The 22,727-nt window shown below is 33.6% G+C and overlaps 3 protein-coding genes across 3 annotated transcripts; 2 read left to right on the forward strand and 1 right to left on the reverse strand.

Moving 5' to 3' along the window:
• Positions 1-4,473: 4,473 nt before the first annotated feature.
• On the forward strand, positions 4,474-8,767 carry LOC145605156 (uncharacterized). The gene is made up of 4 exons (XM_081661183.1): positions 4,474-4,930; positions 6,941-7,390; positions 7,694-8,012; positions 8,147-8,767. Exons 1-4 carry the CDS (start codon positions 4,508-4,510, stop codon positions 8,278-8,280), a joined length of 1,326 nt encoding a protein of 441 aa, XP_081517309.1. The 5' UTR covers positions 4,474-4,507; the 3' UTR covers positions 8,281-8,767.
• Positions 8,768-9,531: 764 nt separating this feature from the next.
• On the forward strand, positions 9,532-15,744 carry LOC145603764 (dihydroxy-acid dehydratase, chloroplastic-like). The gene is made up of 15 exons (XM_081659747.1): positions 9,532-9,647; positions 10,269-10,832; positions 11,400-11,471; positions 11,567-11,614; positions 11,998-12,152; positions 12,224-12,418; positions 12,493-12,604; positions 12,756-12,825; positions 12,930-12,988; positions 13,096-13,219; positions 13,381-13,451; positions 13,540-13,641; positions 14,943-15,023; positions 15,175-15,333; positions 15,418-15,744. The coding sequence occupies exons 2-15, from the start codon at positions 10,287-10,289 to the stop codon at positions 15,466-15,468; spliced, it is 1,845 nt and encodes a 614-aa protein (XP_081515873.1). The 5' UTR covers positions 9,532-9,647; positions 10,269-10,286; the 3' UTR covers positions 15,469-15,744.
• A 3,534-nt stretch (positions 15,745-19,278) lies between these two features.
• LOC145605103 (GDSL esterase/lipase At4g26790-like) lies at positions 19,279-22,373 on the reverse strand. The gene is made up of 3 exons (XM_081661122.1): positions 21,366-22,373; positions 20,606-21,095; positions 19,279-19,537 (listed from the first exon to the last, which is right to left on the reverse strand). The coding sequence occupies exons 1-3, from the start codon at positions 21,729-21,731 to the stop codon at positions 19,344-19,346; spliced, it is 1,050 nt and encodes a 349-aa protein (XP_081517248.1). The 5' UTR covers positions 21,732-22,373; the 3' UTR covers positions 19,279-19,343.
• Between the last annotated feature and the right edge of the window lie 354 nt (positions 22,374-22,727).

The following is a 22,727-nucleotide window of genomic DNA, read 5'->3' on the forward strand; positions in this document are numbered from 1 at the left end:
CATTCTTCCTTCATACTACAAATCACAACCTACAAGGCTACAAGCTCTCTAAATCTCCAAGTCATTGTAACATCAAAATATTTGTGGCATTATGTTGAAAAAAAGATTTTAAAAAAAATAATGATACGAAGACTAAAAAGTATATAATCACTGGGCCAGCCATTTGACAACAATAATTTTTTTTTATTACTTATTAGCTTACTACCTCCGTTAACATTTAGTTGCAACTTTGGGGTATTATTTGAGAGACATAAAATATTCCAAAGTTGCAACTAAATGTTAACGGAGGTAGTATTTCGGTTAGTCTTGTGCAATATATGCCTCTTTAAGAATCATTATTTGTCAACAAAAAAAAATTAAAAAAAAAAATCAAATTAAAATGTCAGCAAATTGATTACATAATCACCAATATTTTGTAGTGACTTGTTGCTTTCGTTCTCTTAAGAAAAGTGACATATTATCATCAAAAAAAGAAAAAAGAAAAGTGACATATAATTTATTTTATATAAAGAATTGACAAATTTCACTTTTATAGTATAGGCTGTAGCTAATTTGTGTAATCACCAAAAGAATAATATACTCGGTAATTCATTATAATGAAACAAAGAATTTAAATAACACAAATTCTAGATTAATAAAGTATTATTCAAGTATAAAGTGTATAGGTCAACCATCTCATGATTCTAAGAGCGAAACTTGACTGGTTGATTATGAATGGATTCTTCATTATCTCTAAGTTTAATAACTTCTTGGGACCTATAAATTAAATACGTCTAGTATTTGATTACTTGATGTTGATAACCTAACACAATCTTGAAGGGTGCCTACAATACATGACTCGGTTTTACTAATATTAATCTGATCCAATAATTAATATGACTAATATTGATTGATTTATGACAATAAATTAATCAACATTAATTTGTATATTACATGAATTATTGGCTAAGTACCGAATTGGATGAATTATCACTAGGACATTACACGAACCTAATTTATCTAAGGGTCTGTTCACTTCAGCTTAATTTTAGTTCAGTTCAGTTTAGCTCCATTCAGTTCAGTTCAGTTCAGTTCAGCTCAGTTCAGTAAATGTGAACAGGTCATAAGTACATCATTTTCACTTCAAATTTTCTTTGTAAGATTTTTTCCCCCTATTGTAGCTTGTTTTTAGATTAGGAATAATTTGCAGAATTACAGGTTAATTAATGTAATTACTGCTTACTTCGTACTCCTAGTTTAGTTTAGTGTATTCATCTTTAAGACTTTGCTGACTCATTACATATTTACATGATGCCCTAAAGCCGCATAAATAATTTTCCTGCAATTGATGAGGTCTTGAGGTGATAAAATCCAAAGGTTAAATTATTATTACTCCCTATTTTTTTTTTTTTTACAACTAAATTATCATTATTTTCAAAGTATGATGTTGACAACTTGTAACTTTGTAAGCTTATAACAAGTAAAACTCGGACGTATTTAAATAAACATTCTATAACCTCTCCCTCCATTTATACGACAAAACTAGGTGAGGACGTGCCAATTATCAACAAATCGGCCGCAATCACATAAAAACCTACATACTACATACAAGTATTTTTTAATTTTTTTTTGTGTGTTTGATACTATACTTTATGCAAATCTTTATGTCATGTCACAATACTAAGATCACAAGTGTCAACGTACTTAAGGGCCAGCCTTAGCTTAGAATGTTTAATTACTAATTAGCTGTTTAAAAATCAATGTGAAAGTTGCAAACTTGCAATTTTAGGATGTGGCACAATATTGTTGGCCATATAAGCACATTTGACGGGCGTTGATTGTGCCAAGTACACAGTATTATTCTATATGAAAATAACATGATCGATGTTAGACCTAATTGGTTATTAGCTGTGTCGTCATGTATACTAGTACTTCTTCTGTTTTTAAAAGTTTATTCGAATATTGATTGCTCCAAGTAATAGTATTACTCAGTACTCCATATTATCTTCCTATAATATTATTACAGAGTACTTAATAGATCTAAATGAAAATAACATGAGATTGGAGCGAATTGGATGTGTCATACGTATTTCCTTTGTTTTTTTGAATGTTGTTCTTTCAATTTTCATTTATACCCAATACCTAAAGTTTCAATAGATATGTAATTGAATAATTTTAAAAATGCACGTTAGAAATTTTGCTCAAAGAATTTGGATAGAAATGGAGAAAGTACATTAATATTAGCCTGATTAAACATTTTTTTGTTGCATTTCTTATTTACATCATCATATCATACTTTTGTAATTAAATTAATTTGTAGTTGGTAAACAAAGGATGTATAGTATTTGCAAAATATGATTAATGGACAAAGTGCCACAAATCAATTGGTTATACAGTACTAAACTCATCACATGGGAGTAAAGGACAAGTAGCTAGTGGTATATCATTTGAGTATGGGATTAAGTATTTAATTTCTCTCTTATATGGCTGATGATTTGGTTTAAGGTTGGTATTAATCAGGGAAATAGTAGGTCCGGAGGTGCGAGATCTGATCTAATTTATAAGTCAATTATTACTTGCATGATAGGTGTAATTGAATAGTAGGTACAAAATTATGTCATTAATCTTTGAACGATGTATGTGGTCGTGTGATTGTACATAAAACGTAAAATGTCCTTTAATTTGCAATTTCTAATACTTTTCATATATGGAGTAGCTAATATTAGTTGGATGATTGTGAAAAATCGAAATTCTTAGTTTAAGGCCCTGTTTGATTCACCTTAATTTTGCCGAACTGAAATTATTTTTACTGAACTGAACTTATTTTTACTGAACTGAACTTAATTTTACTGAACTGAAATTATTTTTACTGAACTTAAATTATTTTTACTGAACTGAAATTATTTTTACTGATTTTCTATTATAATTCTTCTTTAAGAAAACTGAATCTTACTGAACTGAACTTATTTTTACTGAACTGAAATTATTTTTATTGAACTGAAATTAATTTTACTGAACTGAACTTATTTTTAGTGAACTGAAATTATTTTTACTTAATATTATTTTTTTAAGGTGAATCAAACAGGGCCTAAATACTACTTACACGGAAAGGATAGTTAGCCAAAAAGTAATTTATTTTCCCAATTATGTGAGAAATATATATGAAACTCCTTAAGAAGTTTTCCATTCATCTGCATGTGTCTTATATCAACCAAATAATTTCTTAAATTTTAACTTTATAGGAATCAGCTCATATAATTTGATGTCAACCAAGCAATCACTATATGAATTGTATAGCGTTAGACAATAAGTGATGAATTTTACAACTATCTTGAACTCAAAATAGTCTAAATTCTACTTATCTTTCGCGAGAAAGCCAATGATCACCCGTTAAAATCATAGGCATCTAGACAAATGCAAATATGAAATATAGTATTTACGTGCTTTAAGTTTAAGTGATATAGAGGGTCGAAAATAAGTTGTTCGATATCTATAAAAGGCCATAGTTAAGATTTTCAACCTTTTTTTTTTATTTTTTTTTTATGGATGTTATATTTTGGTAATTGAAAGAATTTTTCTTGACATACACAAATTATTTACATAGATAGTCTAATAAATTTTATTCTAAAAATTATTATATGTCAAATTTAGGAGTTTAGAAGCCACAAATATTATTGTAAGCACAAATCTATGAAGTAGTTTATAATAGCACCAAAAATTTCACTCATAAGCCAAGGATGTCTAAATCATAGGAATAGTTTTCAATTTGCCACCTTAACATTAGCAAAGAATACTTGTTTTCTGTCGCTATTGTAAATGTGCTTGCGATATGTGGATGAAACTCAAAGCCAACCATGTTGATAGCTTTCAAAATTTTGTTGGTAGAAACTATAGATTTACTAGAATTTGATGTAAATTTCCTTAAAATAATTAGGTATAGATGTAACTCCAACCTGTAAATTCTAATATTGTAGAGAAATGATTTCAATTTTACGTCAATTACATGTAATGATGTAAGAGTTTTAAATTATCACATTTTATATGTATTGATTTTTACATATTAAGTTTGTTACAAAGAACCATTAAAACTATCTAGTTCGTATGAAGCTATTTTGTAATATCACTTACAAAACATTTCTTACATCATGGACAAAAATTGGTATCAAGTTCCACATCCTGGTCCTATTACATATTGATACTCTGTATTTGTATAACATGATACTCTGTATTTGTATAACATCGATCTTTATATTCTTTTAACATATCAACCTAAGATACTCGATAATTGGTATTTTATAATATTACATGTTACTTTAATCATATGACCAATCAGACAATCATTGTTTATAAACTTTAAACTATGTATGGTTAATTTTTATTACACATTCACGAGTCATCATAATCTTAAAATTACAATACCACTTATCAAACAAGTCGTCACGGGTACTAAACATTTATATAAAAACCCCCTACACCCAAATAGACATTCTTACACCCTCTTCTCTTCTTACATCTTTCTCCCCAAAAAATGGGGGATGATTCAACCCCAACACATAGCTTAATACCAACATCTCGAACTCCCAGAAAATCATTCAATCGATTACTTTCGCACGCCCAAGATGAATTGCACGGCTTTCGTTCTTACCTTCGATGGATGTGCGTTGATCAATCAAACATTTACACAGCAATTTTATCATGGTCTATTTTTCTTATATTTGCAATTCTAGTCCCTGCATTCTCTCATTTTTACCTCGCTTGCCCTTCTTGCGACGCCACGCACGACCGCCCTTACGACACGGTCGTGCAACTTTCTCTCTCCTCCGTTGCGACGCTTTCGTTTGTTTGTCTTACACAGTATGTACGGAAGTACGGTCTTCGAAGGTTCTTGTTCTTTGATAAGCTTGTTGATGAGAGTGATTCTGTTAGACATCATTACACTACCCAAGTCTATGTATGTATTTTTTCCCTTGATTTTTTTGATGATTAATTATTAAATTATGGATTTTTAATGGTTTTTTGTTTGATTGGTGAATTGGGTTTTTGATTGGTTGCATTGGGTATTTAGATTAATTTTTTTGGTTGATTTTATTCTCTGTTTATGGGTTGTTGATTTTTTGATTGAATTGGGTGAATTTGTAATTAATTTGTGGAATAAATGTTCCATTTTGGGGTATTAATTGGTTTAAATTTGATTTGTGTCATGGGTTTTAGATTAATTTGGAAGGTGGCATTGGTGATTTTGGTTTAAATGATTGCTTGATTTCATCCTCTGTTTCTGGGTTTGTTAAATTGTCAAATTAATTGGGTAATTTTATGTTTAAATTACTAATTTTTCTTTGATTTAATGGATTTTTTAATACATTGAATGTGATGAATTACATGAATTATGATCAATTAGCTTGTGAATTGTTTTTTTGTTTTGAAATGTGGTTTGATTGTGACATGGGTAGCCGGGTAGGTGTTTCTAGATTTGATCCCCTGTTCTTGTATTTTTATTTAATTTGATTTTTATGGAGTATATTATTTTATGGTATGATTTGATTTTAGATGTCATAATTATTGATTTGAAGACTTCATGAGCTGGTATTTTCGGTGATTATATTAATATTTTGTGTAATAATTAGGGTTCTTAAAGTCTTAATAATTCTAATTGAATTACTGTGATAAAAATGATTTCTTTCTAAATTTGGATTTTCTTGATTCATTCATTAATGCGAGTCCCTTTCCAATTTATCCCTTCTTTTTTATGAAATATGTTCGGATTGAATTATGCTTTAGTTCTTTTGATCTTTTGCTGTCCTCGAAATCGGTCAACTTAGTGTTTATGATCGGAATGTTGGGAATCCGAAGCAGAATGATTGCCTGAAATTTACCTTACTTCTGGAATTCTGGTTTGCTGATTGCTCAGTATGTTTGGTTTTTTGCCTGACCTTAACGAAGAAGTTGTGGCTGTCACCCTACTTGGACTAACTTTGGTGATTTTTATTTACGATTAACTCATGTGGGTTCTTATTAGAATCGTTATATTTTTCAACTTCTCAATACTCTTTAAAAAAATATTTATTGATTAGTAATTGATAATGCTAATGGTTGAATTTATGCATTTACAAACGTGAAAATAATAAATGCTCAGTAATTTGATAACGGTTGAGCTGTGATTCTTGTGAAGCTTGTTCATTTGGTCAATCTAAGGTTGGCTACCAGCCTGTCTTCTCAATACAGTTACCTTTCTTTCTCTTTTTCATTCTTTAGGAGAAAATATGCTTTGTGTATGTTCTTTTGCGTGTGTCATGTGTTATGGGATGTGTCTTGTTTTTATTAACCAAAATAGTTTAGTATTTTGGCTTAATATAGGTGTAACATTATTTGATAAAGAAATAAATCTTCCTGACCATAACTTATTGTTCCTTAGAGTATTCATTCACCATACCGTACATCTTTATAATTACGGGATCAGATAAGTTAATTAAAAGTAAGATTTGGGACCGACAGTGATTAGCCTTTTTTAATACTCTACATTATTCCTTAGTTAATCTTGCATTAGCCGACATAAAGTAATGATATAGTACTAGTATCATCATCAACTAGAAGAATCTGGAAATATTATGGATCTTGTACTAGTGGGTTTATGTGATTACTATATTAGTTGGTCTTGTTTCTGATCCACCTCATTAAGCACTGCATTAACACTTAAGAGCTGTTCAGCAAGACTGAATAGGCCGAATTGGGTTGGGTTCATCACAATATGATTAGCTCTAGTCAAGCATACTGTAGTGCAAACAAAGTTTTCCTAGAAAGTAGTACTTGTATGAAATAGTACATGTAATGTACTTTTGTCATTGGAAATTAGGGGAGCTTCATGCTATGTGGTAGGCCCTAGGAATTGTAAACATCGCAATAATCATGTAATTGTTAATTGAATGGTGATAACTGATTAGCTTTTCTTCCTATGCTTATGCAGGGATCACTGAAGATATTATCTGTATTTGTTCTCCCATGCTTTTTAGCCGAATGTGCCTACAAAATCTGGTGGTATGCTTCTGGTGCCTCCCAAATTCCATTCTTGGGTAACATCATTTTAAGTGACATTGTAGCATGCTCATTGGAGCTGATATCATGGCTTTATCGGACATTAGTCTTCTTCCTGGTCTGCATTCTCTTCCGTCTGATCTGCTACCTTCAGATCCTGCGGCTCAAGGACTTTGCCAACGTGTTCCAGGAAGATTCAGATGTTATGTCTGTTTTGATGGAGCACCTTCGGATTAGGAGGCACTTGAGGATCATAAGCCATCGTTATCGTTCATTTATCTTATTGGCATTGGTTTTAATCACTTCGAGCCAATTTGCTGCCTTGCTGTACACTACCAAAAACCATTCAAATATGAGCATCTTCAGAGCTGGAGAACTTGCAGTATGTTTCTCTTGCCATATTTCCTTTGCGATACTTAATTTCTCAAAAAGCTGTCTGAAACTAACCATAATTTGCGCTAAAATACGAAAAAAAACCCTGAAGTTTCAACTTTGATATAGCTAAGCATACACTAAGTAATGGTAACATGCTGGTATGCGCGGATCCTGGCTATCATGAAAATTTTCTCAGAAAGTTTTGGTCTTAGAAATGTCAATTTCCTTACAGAATACGGAGTAATAAAAAATGTAACAACAAATTCAACAATATCTAATGAGAGTACTTTGTTTTCTTGGAATTGTGCAGCTATGCTCCATTACTCTATTGACCGGGATTGTAATAATACTACAAAGCGCCACAAAGATAACACACAAAGCTCAAGCAATCACCTCTCTTTCCGCAAAATGGCATGTCTGCGCGACAGTTGAGTCCTTTGGTACCACCTCTGAGACTGAAACACCCGTAGCCCAGACCAGTAGTGGCGGAAGCCCAGGTTTCTTTGATTCGAGGAGCAGTCATTCAGATGACGATGAGGCAGGGGATGAGGAGGATGATGTAGATAACACCAAGTTCCTCCCTGCTTATGCCTATAGCTCAATCGGTTTCCAGAAACGACAAGCTCTAGGTAAGAGTAATAATTACTTCATTTTAACACAATATAATCTCGAGTTTTATCTGTCTTCTGATAGTGATTAAATTTATCAGTCTGCAGTAATAATAATTTACATACTGATTTCTTTATCTTGGGTAAATTGGCAGTGACATATTTTGAGAACAACAAAGCTGGAATTACAGTTTACGGATTTATGTTAGATAGGACTTGGCTCCAACTCATTTTTGGTATCGAGTTATCTTTAGTACTCTGGCTACTCGGAAAAACAGTTGGTATTTAACAGACAAGAACATCCTCATTTGCGCGTAATATTATACACAAACTTTGCTTCTCTGACCTTATACGGTCCTTGATATCCTTACAAGATCGATTTCTTCTAGAGAGAGTGAACGAGTCAAGGGAGTCAGGGAGCTAGCATAAGGACTGATTATACAGTCTCGGTTTGGACCTCATCATGCAAATAGATACTACTACGTATTGAAGTACAGTTAGTTTCACCATTTTGTGCACTTAATGCGATGATTCTTTTACAACATCCATATGTATGTAGATTCTATAAATATGTTCATGTACTTTAGCTTGTTCACAGCATCTACAACCTGTACTTGACTATCTTCATTTGGGGAGCTTATTGGCTTGTCTTCATGGCATTTGCTTATTTTTTTTTATTTATTGGTGTAATTTATTTGGGAAGAGTGGTTATTTGTATGTTGTAATATATATTGAGTATCAGTAATAATATAATGCATCATATTTGTTCTTTCGTTTTTGCAACTTGGAGTTTCTCTTATGCTTTTGTTTTGTCATTAGAGATAATTAGAGTTGATTTAAGAAGTGCAATTTCTGTCCAAGAAGAGATGATTAAAAAAAAAAAAAATTGTAGGGAAAGGGAAGAGAGAGGTAGACGTAGAACTAAACCTCTTAATCAATCTTACATGGACGGTATGGTGAGAAATAGTTTTCACATTAACTCATATAAAGATTAAAATTTTGTTTTAACATTATTTATGGAAATAGCAATTACTCTCTTCATAACAATATTTTTTGTTACCCTACCATTCCCTCCAAAAAAAAAAAAAAAAAAAAAAAATAGCATTCACATAAATATAGGGAAAAACCTAAAACAAGATAAACCTTCCAAATTTATAGGAAAACTTCTAACAATAATGACTATTATTATCCTTAACGCATACACATTATTTTTACTTTCACGGATTTTTTGAAAAGAGAGATAGAGAGACATAAATATAGGGATCCATGTGATGAGGAGACAGATAGAGAGAAACCACGTACAATTAACTTCGATACTTCGTATAAATTTTTTATAACTTTCTAAAATGATGATGGTCAATATTTAGAAAATGAAATACTTCTAAGATGATTAGCATGGACTTCCCTATGAATCGGCATTCTAGTTTGGACTATGATACTCCGTAATAATCTCAAAAGAAAAGACTTGAAAGCCCAACAACCAAAAACTGATTCCACTTTCCACTCACTTTTAAATAATTGGTTGGATTACTCAATTCTTGTACTTGTGTTAAACCCCCCTCATTCTCTCTCCTCGTTTCTTTACGTCCGCCATTTTTCTCACCTAAAACCTTCAGCTTTTGGGTTTATCTGAGGTCAGAGTTTGACAGTATTAAGGTAATTCCTACTTTTTATTTCAATTTGATTAAATTCCTTACTATAAGTTGTACTTAGCTTCATTTCAATGTATTATTCGTTGTATCCTTAATTTTTTGGCTGAAGTCATCAAAGTTTTGATTTTTAAGCAATTTCTAGCATTACCCAGGTTTGATTTTAGGATGGCATTTCTGTTTTCTTTTCAATTTAGACCCAATAAAGTGTTAGTTTTCTTAATTACAGATTTTTAATTTTTGAGTAGTTTTATCATATCCTAGAATAAAAGTGCTATTTAATTTGTTATTTTATCATGTTAGATGTTGCCCTTTTGATTTTGAAACCCTTTATGTTGTTTATTGTTCTTGATTGTTGTTGTTTCATTTGTGAAATCGTTTTTTAATCGTTCAACCTAGTGTAAAGTGTTGTTCTTGGCATATTAGTGATATTACTAGTCCAGAAATTCGAGCTAATAAACGAATGATTATATAATTATAGTTTTTTAGGTGGAATATCTGAGTAGTAAATGATAGAGAAGTTTTTATCATTGTTTTTGTTGTAATTTGGCTCTCATTGATATATTTCTCCCCGTAATTACAGTGTTTGTACCCATGTCTTTACCTAATTTACTCTTGTGCTATACAGCTATAATAGTCAACAAAGATGCAAGCTGCTCTTGTCGTTCCGAATGTGGGTTCAAACTTTGCTGCTCCCTGCATTTCAAAACGATTAGCTCCGAATGCTCGTAGCTATCGGCCTTTGAAATGTGTTTCTACACTCTCAAGTCCAGCAGCCGAACCACAGACAGTTGTTACATCAGAATCCACAGGGGGGAAGCTCAACAAGTACAGCTCTCGCATTACTGAACCTAAGTCTCAAGGTGCCTCGCAAGCTGTGCTTTATGGAGTTGGACTGTCAGAAGATGATATGAGCAAACCTCAGATTGGTATTTCATCGGTTTGGTACGAAGGTAATACTTGCAATATGCACCTGTTAGAGCTAGCAGAAGCAGTGAAAGAGGGAGTCCAAGAGGCCGGGATGATTGGCTTTAGGTTCAACACCATTGGTGTTAGTGATGCTATCTCGATGGGTACTAGAGGCATGTGTTACAGTTTGCAATCACGGGATTTGATTGCTGACAGTATTGAGACGGTTATGTCTGCTCAATGGTATGATGGAAATATCTCTATCCCTGGATGTGATAAAAATGTAAGTATTGCTTCTTCTGGTCATCAACTTGTCTATGGTGACCGAGCTTAGTATTTTCCTTTTGTGTTGAGTTACAATATCAAGTGTATTGTCATCTGTGGGATTTAAAACATAAGTGTTGTTATAATGGATACCCTAATCATGATGGTTGGTTCCAGTCCTAAAAATTTCAAATAATGACTTAATTTAAGGTTGTAATTTGTGAATAATTCAGTCGTGTGTTGATTGTTTTTTTCTTTGATGCATAAAATTGAAATTATATTACATATATGTTGCTCAAAATTTGATGTAAATGAGAACTGATGAATTATGTTATTTGGTAATGTGACACATGAGATAAATGTTCAATGCAAAATGTTTACTCTCATTTGAATTTTAAATTTTGTAGGTGTCCAGTAACCAATTTTTAAAATTGGGTCCCTGTATCCTGTTGTTTGCTAAATTGTATTATTGCTTCTTTAAGGCTGAGTACTTTCATATTTTAATAAGATGCTATCTTGAGTTTGGTTAAGCATGCAGTAAGTTGGGCCACTGCCTATACTTTGTTGATAATTGTTCTGTTTACAGATGCCGGGTACAATCATGGCTATGGGACGCCTTAATAGGCCAGGCATCATGGTCTATGGTGGTACGATCAAGGTCAGGGTTGGACATTGGAAACTTTGTATTGCTCCATCTTTCTTTGCCCCTCTGTAAAACCATCTTTTATTAATTTTTTTAATTTTGATTTGCAGCCTGGTCATTTTCAAGGTAATACGTTGGACATTGTTAATGCGTTCCAGGTATGTAGCTAATTTTACATGTGACCTTCGTTTCCTTGAATATGAATTTCATCTTCTTAAGAATAAATGTGCTGGATTTTAGGGATTTCTTGTCACCTTAATGCACAATTATCATGCTGTCAATCTATCTTTCCCTGTCTTTCTACTTTGAATGAATGGCAGCGCTTTGCTGAAAATGCGTGCTATAACTCTTAACTCTACTACTTAAGCAGCTCATTTGAGATTTTCATGTTCCAGTATTATTTAGAATATGTTTGGGGGACTATTATTGATGATATGTGTTAATGCTTTGTGTTAAATTTGTAATTTGTTGCTGAACTAAAGCAATTACCTTAAAGTGCAAATGTGCAATTTTTCAAAATTTTTTTTTGACTCTTCTGTAGTGTTATGGGGAATTCGTTAGCGGGTCGATTAATGATGAACAAAGAATGAATGTCATACGTAATTCCTGCCCTGGAGCAGGAGCTTGTGGTGGTATGTATACTGCAAATACCATGGCATCAGCTATCGAGGCTATGGGAATGTCTATTCCTTACAGGTATTGTATTTACTTAATAGAGTTGAGATTTTGTTCTTTCTTGGGTTATAATTCCCTCTTCTCTTTTTAAGCTCGTCAACACCAGCTGAAGACCCTTTGAAACTAGATGAATGCCGTCTTGCTGGAAAATATCTGCTTGAACTGCTTAAAATGGACTTAAAGCCACGAGACATAATAACTGAGAAATCTCTGCGGAATGCAATGGTTGTGGTGATGGCCCTTGGTGGGTCGACCAATGCTGTCTTGCATCTAATTGCTATTGCCAGGTGAGAGATGCTGCTGTGTAATTTCTGTAGCCTGCTTGAAATTGGTGCCTAATAGGCTTCTTGTGTCTTTGTAGGTCCGTTGGTGTAGACTTAACTCTTGATGACTTTCAGAAGATAAGTGATCAGGTTCCATTCCTTGCAGACCTTAAGCCAAGTGGAAAGTACGTCATGGAAGATTTACACAAGGTAGATTTGAGCTCCCTTAGCTTAATCGAGCTTTAACTTTTGACTTTTGTACAAATGATAATTTCCTTACTTGGGCTACTAGGTGAACTTTTGTTTTGTTTTCAGCATTGTAAGATTTATAACCTATACTTCTTTAAATGGATCTTTATAGGTTGGTGGCACACCTGCAGTGATTCGCTACCTTCTTGAGCTAGGATTTCTAGATGGGGACTGCATCACTGGTAATTCTTCCTGCACCCTTGGACATGCTTTTGCTTCAAGTCATTTGCTTTTGTTAATCTTTTATCTTAAAAGTCATGATCTTTTGTGTTTCTTGTTTGTCTAGTTACTGGGAAAACATTGGCAGAGAATGCCAAACTCTTCCCAGCCTTGGCTGAAGGTCAGGTATGATGCATATCTTCCATGCTAGTATTCACTATTCATGTAAAAAACTTTTATTCTTCAATTTTTCTTATTAATAATTTATTAATCTGTTTGTTAATATGTTTCAGCAAATAATACGGTCATTGTCAAATCCCATTAAGGAAACGGGGCATATACAGATATTGTATGGTAATCTTGCTCCAGAGGGCTCTGTAGCAAAAATTACTGGAAAGGAAGGACTATATTTTTCTGGTAATTTCCCTTCTAACCAAACACTTTTTGGGTTATTATAAATCTCATGGCCTTCTAATGTTAGAACTATGTGAGTTTGTGAACAAACAGGATTTTCCTAATTTTTTTCTCACCAGATCTAATAATGCAACTGAGAAACTTCTTATCATATAAACTTTTAGGTCCAGCCCTTGTTTTTGAAGGAGAAGAAGCTATGATAACTGCTATTTCAGAAGACCCTCAGAGTTTCAAGGTACTTTTTGTGCAATAGTTGGTTCATTCACAGTGACTGAACGATCGAAAAATTTCATATATATTCGCTGCTTGTAAACCTTTTTCAGGGTAAAGTAGTAGTCATTAGAGGAGAAGGGCCAAAAGGTGGACCTGGCATGCCTGAAATGTTGACACCTACTAGCGCTATAATGGGAGCAGGACTGGGGAAGGTATTTTGATCTGATCTGTATGCTTGCATTGTGCCTGAAATAATGTAATCTTGATCTCACTCTTCCCAACCTCCTTAGAAGCTTTGAGTTAATAATGTTAATGTTGGCATTCTGCTAGGCATATTCTCACTGTTTATTCTTTATCCTAAACGGACTCTCACAGCCTTTGGTTATGGCATCAGCAAGTTTTTATATCACTTTATTTCTGGGTCAGCTCATCATAACTGATAGTAGCATAACCCTTCACATATCTTGTTAGATGTATATGATTTCATCCCAGATGCTCACCTGACCAATTAACATCATTGACATATACAAAATACACATGATATGATGACATCTTTTGTAAAAGAAGGAAGAAGTTTTACTTTCCAATTTCTCCTTTAAATACTTTCACTCACTTCATTGGGTATTCCTTTGATGGGAAATGAGGTTGGGATTCTTGGGAATGGGGAATGATTTCCTAATGTAACTTATTTCCCATGTTTATTAGAGAGAGATGGGAAATGATAGTGGAATAGCGAATGGGAAATGAAGACCTCATTTCTCACTGTATTATTACGCAAGGAGTGGTAGGTATTGAGGATGGGAATTGGGAGGAGTAAATTGGTTCATTGCTATATTAAGGGAAGAGGAGAAGAATATCCAAGGATATATTTTTAACTTGGTGTTTATTCCCTACTTTTTCTGATCAATCCACCAGACAAGAAATTGTCAATTAATTTATGAATTCCCAAATATCAATTTCCAACCCCTATCCCACTCTCTATTCCCCATTCCCATCCCACATACCAATTGCTCTGTCAGGGTCAGTCCGACAGTCATGTAGCTTCTGTGTCACTACGTAGTGATTTTACTTACAAAAGTATGTATTCAATCTTTTGTGGCCTTTTGTACTTGTAATTCTCTATGTATTTGATTAAGGAAAATACGAAGTATATAGCAAGCACTAGTGCACTACTGCTACCAAGTTTGAATGAAAAGGGATTTTCGTATAAAATGCCAAAAGCTATGTTAACCTGACTCTTTGTTTTGCCTCAAGTACCCCTATTAGATCCTTCCTCTCTGAGACCTGAGTTGACACTTATTTCCGGACAGAAAGCAGAAAACATGGATTTTTTATTTATTTATTCTGAGTGACACTTGGACAGATTCACAGTACTCGTGTCTAACACTAATACTCGGGTTTGAGTAATGTAATCCAAAAGAACAAATGGGTGTACTATTGTATCAGTATAGTTGAAAAATCAGATTTCTTCTCGAATTAATGCCTAACATTACCATGCTTTGGATTGTTGCAGGATGTGGCTCTACTAACTGATGGAAGGTTTTCAGGAGGCTCACATGGATTTGTTATCGGTCATGTTTGTCCTGAAGCACAAGTATGCACAATTCTTCATCTTTCAGTGTTTACTCTTTCTTTTGATAATATTTTCAATCTAGGCCTTGATGGGTGTGGTTTAATAACTGTGAAGTTCTAGACAAAACAAATATGGAAGGATCTTAAACAATTCTACTTTTCGGAATGTTTAGGAGGGTGGACCAATAGGTCTGGTGCAGAATGGAGACATCATCACGATTGACGTAGGGAAAAAGATCATGGATGTTCAGCTGACAGACGAGGAGATGGAGGAGCGAAAGAAAAAGTGGACCGCACCTGCATACAAAGCTAACAGGGGAGTACTGTACAAGGTATCATCTTGCATTTCCTTACACCCTTCTAACAAAGTCCACACTCAAGTAATTTTGCTGACAGTTGTGTTCCTTCATTTTCAGTATATCAAGAATGTGCAGTCAGCTTCAAGGGGCTGTGTAACTGATGAGTAGCCAGATGAGAAAGCATTGATTTATTTAAAGCGAAAACAGCTCGCATTCTTGATTCTAGTTTGGGATTTTAAAAAATCCCACAGATTTGTGTAGGCTTGAGCTTTTTGTTTACAGGTTGTAGTTTTAGTTGCTTGTAATCTAGTCTTTGGTACGTTTTATGAGGTCTAGTATTCTTCGAACAGAAACGCTGAGCAACTCTGCATTTTGGAGGAGAAAGGGTTATTGATTGAAATTATGCCTGTGCTAAAGTTGCAGGGCAAAAATAAATTCACTGAAGTTTTTGCATGTTTCAAGTCCAAATTTTTTCATGTTCTATGCACTAGTGCATTTCTACTTCAACTTTCACCATTAGTCGAATATGAGTACGGAGTATCATTTATTCTTTAGAGCAACACGGATGTTTTATTATTAAGGGTATAAGTTTCTCAAATTTTGCAACAAGTGTCTTGCATCGAGTAACCATATTTTTCTAAGCTTTCACTTACACCTCTAGTTTACCACAAAATAAGCTCAGATTTGAAATTAACAGTTGAATTAACTACTAAAATAAATCCAGGTACGTTCAATTGTTCAAATGAGTGTCATAAAGCTTTGATAAATTCAAATACTACCTATTTAGTAAGAGAACTCAAGTGAATAGAATGCTTTCGACGTGGTACACTTCAACTTGCAAATGTACATACTAACACACTAGTATCAAACAAACTTGGGGAATTTAGGTTGTGTTCTATTCACCTTATTTCCACTTATTTCAGGAAAAATAAGTTTAAATAAGTTATGATAAGGGTTAATCAGGGCTACCAAGTTCAATTTATAACTAAAATAAGTTTTAATAAGGGGCTAAGGGCTAATAAGATCAGATAAGATCGGACCCTTAGTTTTTACGAATCTCGGTTTAAGTTAATTGTCACACCAATCTTTGCACATTTTCATTAATTTTTTTTTACGACAAATTGATATGAATCGCCCAACACAGAAAATCTAGCAGTACGGTATTAGCAATTTAGCATTTCAACTGTCAGCAAATTTGGAGAGAGGCTGCGCTCAAAACACTCTCTCTCTTTGCCTGCTGTTCTTCCCAATCAGCGTCGCTCCAATTCTCCAGGTTTCTTCTTTTTTAGCCTTAATTTCTCCTTAAAATTCAATTATTTGTTTAAATGATTCACTAAATTACAACCAATTTTTGAGCTTGTTGATCGATGACATCAATTATCACTATCACGTTTGCAAAATTACATACTAAATAGTAGTGATAAGGATCATGCACAACAAGTGTTTGATAAAAGTCCCCTTTGAATTTGCTCTGTTTTTCTGAGTTATAATCTTGTTGAATGATGCATAAATCTGTCCTAAACCTTGGAATTTGACTAAAGATGATATCTTTCTCTTTTTCCTCCAAATTAATTAAGTATTAGTACAAATTCTGAGATGGGTTTTCCAAGTTACTGACAGCAAGCTGAAAGATGAACTGTGGGGGTTTCAAGTCCGTAGGTATTGATAGGATCTAGAGTTGCTACATTTACATGGTATCTTTCTGGCATATCATGTTTCGTAATTGAGGATTCAGTTTAACTCGATTTTGAGGACCTCCCATTTTTTGTAAGTTTGATTTGATTGAGTAATGCTGTAATAATTGAACTGGTTATTATGTGCTATGTCACTCATGTGTTGCTATTTTTAGGTCCTTCCGTTGGAGGAAAAGAATTACACCTATATCCACTTTCGAGAAGTTGACATCGAGTTTCATGTATATAAGTGGTGAACTACTTGTGAATGAAATGTTATCTAGAAATTGAACCTTAGTGCTAAACTTTATGCTATGTTTTGGTCGTGCATGTTCTATGAATTAGCTATTGACAAAGAAAAAATCCCCTCTTTACCTTCCTTAATAAGGTCTGAAGATGGATCTAAAGGTTCTAATCTAGGCGATTTTTACTGATTATTGATTGGACTTGTGCACTTGTAACAAGCATCTAGTAGTCTTTTGTATATTATTGTGATATATCTAGCATTATATTTATTTTGAGTGGATTATTGTCTGCACCAAAAAATGTTCAGTTATATACTTGAAAGCATAGAAACAGAAGTAGATAATGCTGGTGACATTTAATCAATCAAAGCCTTATTCCCATAAAAGGGGTTGGCTAACTGGTAACAATTACTAATTTATCTTTATTTATGGCATGAAGGTTTGAAATGCTACCACCGCGTTTGAAGAAAAGTGTTATAGACAATCCAAAAAAGCTTGCTAATTTGATTGATCTAGTAAATCTCCCATCAACTTTGCGGGAGTTTGTTGGTCAATCTCAGATTTCTCGCTTGGGGTGCTTCATGCGAGTTTGGTCCTACATCAAGACAAATAATCTCCAGGTTACACCAAATAGTTCCTCTTTGATATTTAATCTTGATGATTTAAGGGATCTACTATCACAATTTTAAATGTTTCCTGTTGTCAAAAGGTTCTTAAATTATTAATGCTTAGATCCAGTTCAGTCAGAAGATATTATTTGTTGATGTAACATTTGATTAATGTATCGCCTCACTTTCAGCTGCTTTCGCTTTGGTGGTTAAGTAATACGAAGTATATCCTACAAATATTCTACTTTTGTGGAGTAGACTTTAGGCTTTAGACCCACGGAAATCGAATCCAAGCTTTTTTTCCATGGAGATTTGATTGGAGCTAGCTAGACTGTGGGGTTGGAAGTGATGTCAAATAAATTTCGTATCACCGTCTAGATATTCAATTAATAGTTCATGTTATATTTAAGTCCATTTGGTAAAAAGGTCAATTGAGGTGATTTTAATGAGTCCGTGCTTTTATTTTTTCTCCCTTCTTATTTTTAATGTTACTGCTTTTCATCTCCAAGTATTTGATTTTCTACATTAATTCTCATTTCCTACTCTGAAGGAGGTACCAAACGGTAAGAAAGTTTAGGAAGAAAAACACATGCTTGAGGTGGAGATGCAGTATCATAAACATGTCAATAGTATTTTCCATGCAAAAGTAGTCATTACCTCTCATTTACCTTATACTAAATATACAATTTGTGTACTATTAGTGTGGCATTGTCTCATGGTTTGGAACCTATTTCATCGTACATTATATTTGAACTATTTATTATCCTTCACATCAAGGAGTCTTAGATATGTTGCCTAGTTTTTTCTGTTAAATGAGCTGATGAAGGGAATAAATAACAGAGATAGGAGGGGTGCAAATATGTAACAACAGTTGATTCCTCTCCTCCATTATCATAGTACATTTGATTCTTGACATATTGTTTGCCTTGATGCTGACAAGAAGTGTGTCTATGCAGGATCCAAAAAACAAAAATTATGTCAATTGTGATGAAAAATTGAAGAGTATTTTGCTTGGAAAATCAAAGGTGGATCTAGCTGAGCTTCCTTCCTTGATCAAATTGCATTTTCCCAAGGAGCCGAAGTGATGTTCACTCTGTAGTCAAGGTTCATGCCATCCTCTGCTAGTTGTTGCAACATTCTATTATAAGTAGGCTCTTGTTTTTCTGATTTCCATTCTGTTAACTGCATATGATAGTTCTTGCCAATCTGCAATCAACATGAATATCTCATAAATCAACAGTATTTAAAAGTTATTTTATTATTTTGCTTGTCAATGTTGGGAAGCGTTGGGATGAATTAGGAGGCCTATCTCTCTCTTTTTTTTTTTGTTTTTTTTTTTTGGTAATTAGATTCCTTGTCAAGTTCTTAGACAATGAACTAACAGGATTATGTACTCAAAGGAGTAAGAATTTAGGTGCCTGATGAAAATTGTGTTATAAGGTCTTACTTTGATGCAATGTGGTATGCACATGATGCCTCATTGCATTGTAGGCGGGGATCATATACCTTGTTGTCAATTATAGAAACTTGGTTGACCATTTCTTCATCAGATGAGCAGCTACAAGACCATTTGTCCTTTCAGTGGGATGGAAAGCATCCCAAAATACATATTTATCAGCATCTTTACATGTGAATGGGTTGAGTTGATTGCACATGTAACCCATCTCAAGATATCCAGTGGCACAACATCCTACATCTGCATTGTCAAATCCTGAAAATAAGAAATTAAGCATCCATATACATTAATCAGTTGTTGCCACAAATTCAGATTACAAAGCAAGAGTGAAAGTCTTAATGAAGTCTGTTTTCTATTTCTCATTTTTTTTTTTTTATATATAGATTCTAAATCTCTATTTTAGCTGAGTTTTTGCAGTTATTAAGTACTCCCTCTGTCCAAATATTTAGTGCCTATTAAATTTGCAAGATCTTTAAGACTTCAAGACGTACATTTGTCCATTGACGTCTTTTATTAAGTATTAATAGAATATAGAAATTATGATATTATTAAACTACACATTGAGATGAATTTAACGACATATCTCACATGATTATATTTGTTGTATATATTGATGAGAATTTTTAGTCAAATTTTTTTAAAGTTCGATCATGAAAACTAAAATATGCTCTATAATTTGAGAAGAAGAGTAAGTATGATAATGCTTTATAATTTTAATAGAAAAAAAATAATTCTCTGTTTTTTTTTTTTTTTTGGTGTTTAGAGAGCCACAAGGGCGGGGGTGAGAATCGATCCCAGGTCTCCTGGAACCGGGAGGGAGCTCTAACCACTTGAGCTCTAACAAAAAAAATAATTCTCTGTAACTATATGTATTCTCCTGTTTAAAAATAAAAATTTATATAATAAAATTTATAACAAAACATTTGTAAACAGAGTTGCATTTTATTAAATCACTCCAAGAATTGACATACAGCATATAAAAGGCCCAGTAAGGTTATTTCCTGCAAGTTTACTTTAAATGAAATATTATAAAGTTTGGTTTGGTTTAAACTGAAAAGTAATTTTTGCATGTAAGTCCAAGATGTTTTCATGAAATAAATGTGAGGCATGAAGCTTGATATTTAATGCATTATGTTGTGCTGTATATGATTTAAAGGATTTAACTGCCCAATTGCTGAGTCTAAAGCCAGCTAGCAGTTGCAAGACTTTAGTTGGTTTCTAAAAGGGTAAATAGCATGATGTTTCATGTGACTGGAAATGTTTGTTGCATTTCTTCACACTTTTTAGGCTAGGCCCTTTCAGTTTTAAGTGAAAATATCTTACCGAAAAATGATGGCTTTTGAATCATCTCTAACAGAATGTCGTAAGGGTTTGATAATAATAGCTGTATTCCCTTCAGCTCTGTGTTTAGCCTGTCGACCAAATTTGCCAATTTCATATTAAATTCTCTAGCTACCTGGTTGTATTCTTCTATGCATTGACGCTTAAACATGATGTTTCTGGTTCTTTCCAATGGCAAACATCCCATTGGAGGTAGGCCACCGAGAGATATTCTACGAGCTCCAAGATTATATAGATCTTTAATGAAGTCATTAGCAATCCCAATGAGGAAATATTGGTACTCTTCAATACTAAATTCCGATCGCCTTTTATGGCGTGCATAGTAGTTCTCTAAGAAATCATTGGTTCCGATACTTATTAGGTATACTGCTTCTTCAAGAATTGTGTTAGCTCTGTCATCACCAAGATAGTCCCTCAGCTGCTGCTGGTATTGCTTATAATACCCCACTTCCTTCCATAGTGGGAGAACAGACTGCATGTTATAATTATGTACAATATGTTAGCTTTTTTTTATTTTTTTTTATTTATTATTTTTTTTTAATACATTCATCCTCATATAGGTAAGACTTGAACCCTTGGAGCTAGAACACCAAATTAAAAGCACATTTAGAAGATTCAACACTTACCCAACTATAATAGTTGGGTAGCCATTATAAAAAAAAGAAGGTTCAACACTTTATTAATTAAGAATGTGTAGCCATATTAGAATGTTTGCATTTTTTTTGGAAGTTAGAAGACTTACTAGCGTATCAGATGTAGCGTTATCATACCCTGTTCCTGCTGATGCAAAACAAACTCCTGTAGCAAAATCATCTATGTTGTAATTAGGATTCAAGAAGGCAGGGACTACTGGTTTCAGCCCAAATGCCTCAGATATGAAATCTGATGGAAGACGGCCATTGGAGAACCTCCCAGTGGGTTCTCCTCCGAAAAAATCACGACCATATGGCTCAAAGTTGCTCCTCAAAATTGTGGAGAGCTCATTGTTATTCCCTGTATCAACAGAGGAGTCCCCAAAGACTATGACCGCCGGAATTTTAGCATCAATGGCTAGGAAGTATTGTAGTAGTTTAACAAAGAGAAGCCAAAAGGTAGCCTTGTGTATCATGTGGGTTTAGTCCTATGTGCACCCTTTTCAATTTTTAAACGCTGGATATGCTGGGGTTAGACTCTGCTTATTGAAATAAACTGATGCTAGAAGGATTTCCCTTTCCTTTAAAATTTTTTTTTCTTTCCTTTGATGAAAAGATGGTAGAAGAAAAAGCTTAACAAGGGGGAATTTTTGAAATATGTCGGTGTAGTTTGTTACTAGAGGGAATTGACTTATGTTGTGACTTGTGGTAGTTGAAAAGAATAAGCTTTGCTTCCTGTTATTGTTTACAGGTGGGTGAATCAGTTTCAGATTATATACTTTGACAGTTATACGAGCACCCGTCATTGGATTTATAATAACGGATCGATATAATCTATGACGCGGGAACTAATTGATACTCCGTATTTATTACTTCATATGTATTATCATTACTTAATAGCTGATCTTCCTCTTGTATAATTTACCAATCTTTCATCATTATAATTTTTTGTTCTGCTAAATGCATGTACTGTCATTTTTCTATTGAAGAGCATTTATCCTTCATCAGAAAGAAGTTTTCTGATTACTGTCAGAAATGAGAAGTTCAGATACAGAAAGGTTGATAGAAGAAAAGGCAGTAGAAACTGTTATAGGCTAAGCTAAACTTTAACGCTTAAAACCCCTTTGTATACCCTCATTGCTATCACAGTTCAAGAAATGCATGATAACCATTTGTATTTCCGTTTAACGTGCATTATTTTTGTGATGATTAAATGCACCTTCACATTTTCACTAAACTGTTACATTGTGGTCTTGTGGATACAGATGAGGACGAAGACGAAGACGTTGGTGCATGCTGCTTCCATATCTGCTGGTTAATGATTCGACATCAGAGTGATCAATGACATGTATTTAATATATATAGCATAGTTGTTAACGAATATGCAGCATATCATAAATTGAAGGTTCATACACTTTTTTGTTACATCTCTGGGATTTAAGCAACTCTTCTTTTGGTTAGGAAAATCTTTG

The sequence above is a fragment of the Chenopodium album genome, chromosome 22 (genome assembly GCF_948465745.1).
Source record: "Chenopodium album chromosome 22, dcCheAlbu1.1, whole genome shotgun sequence".
Lineage (NCBI taxonomy): Eukaryota > Viridiplantae > Streptophyta > Magnoliopsida > Caryophyllales > Amaranthaceae > Chenopodium > Chenopodium album.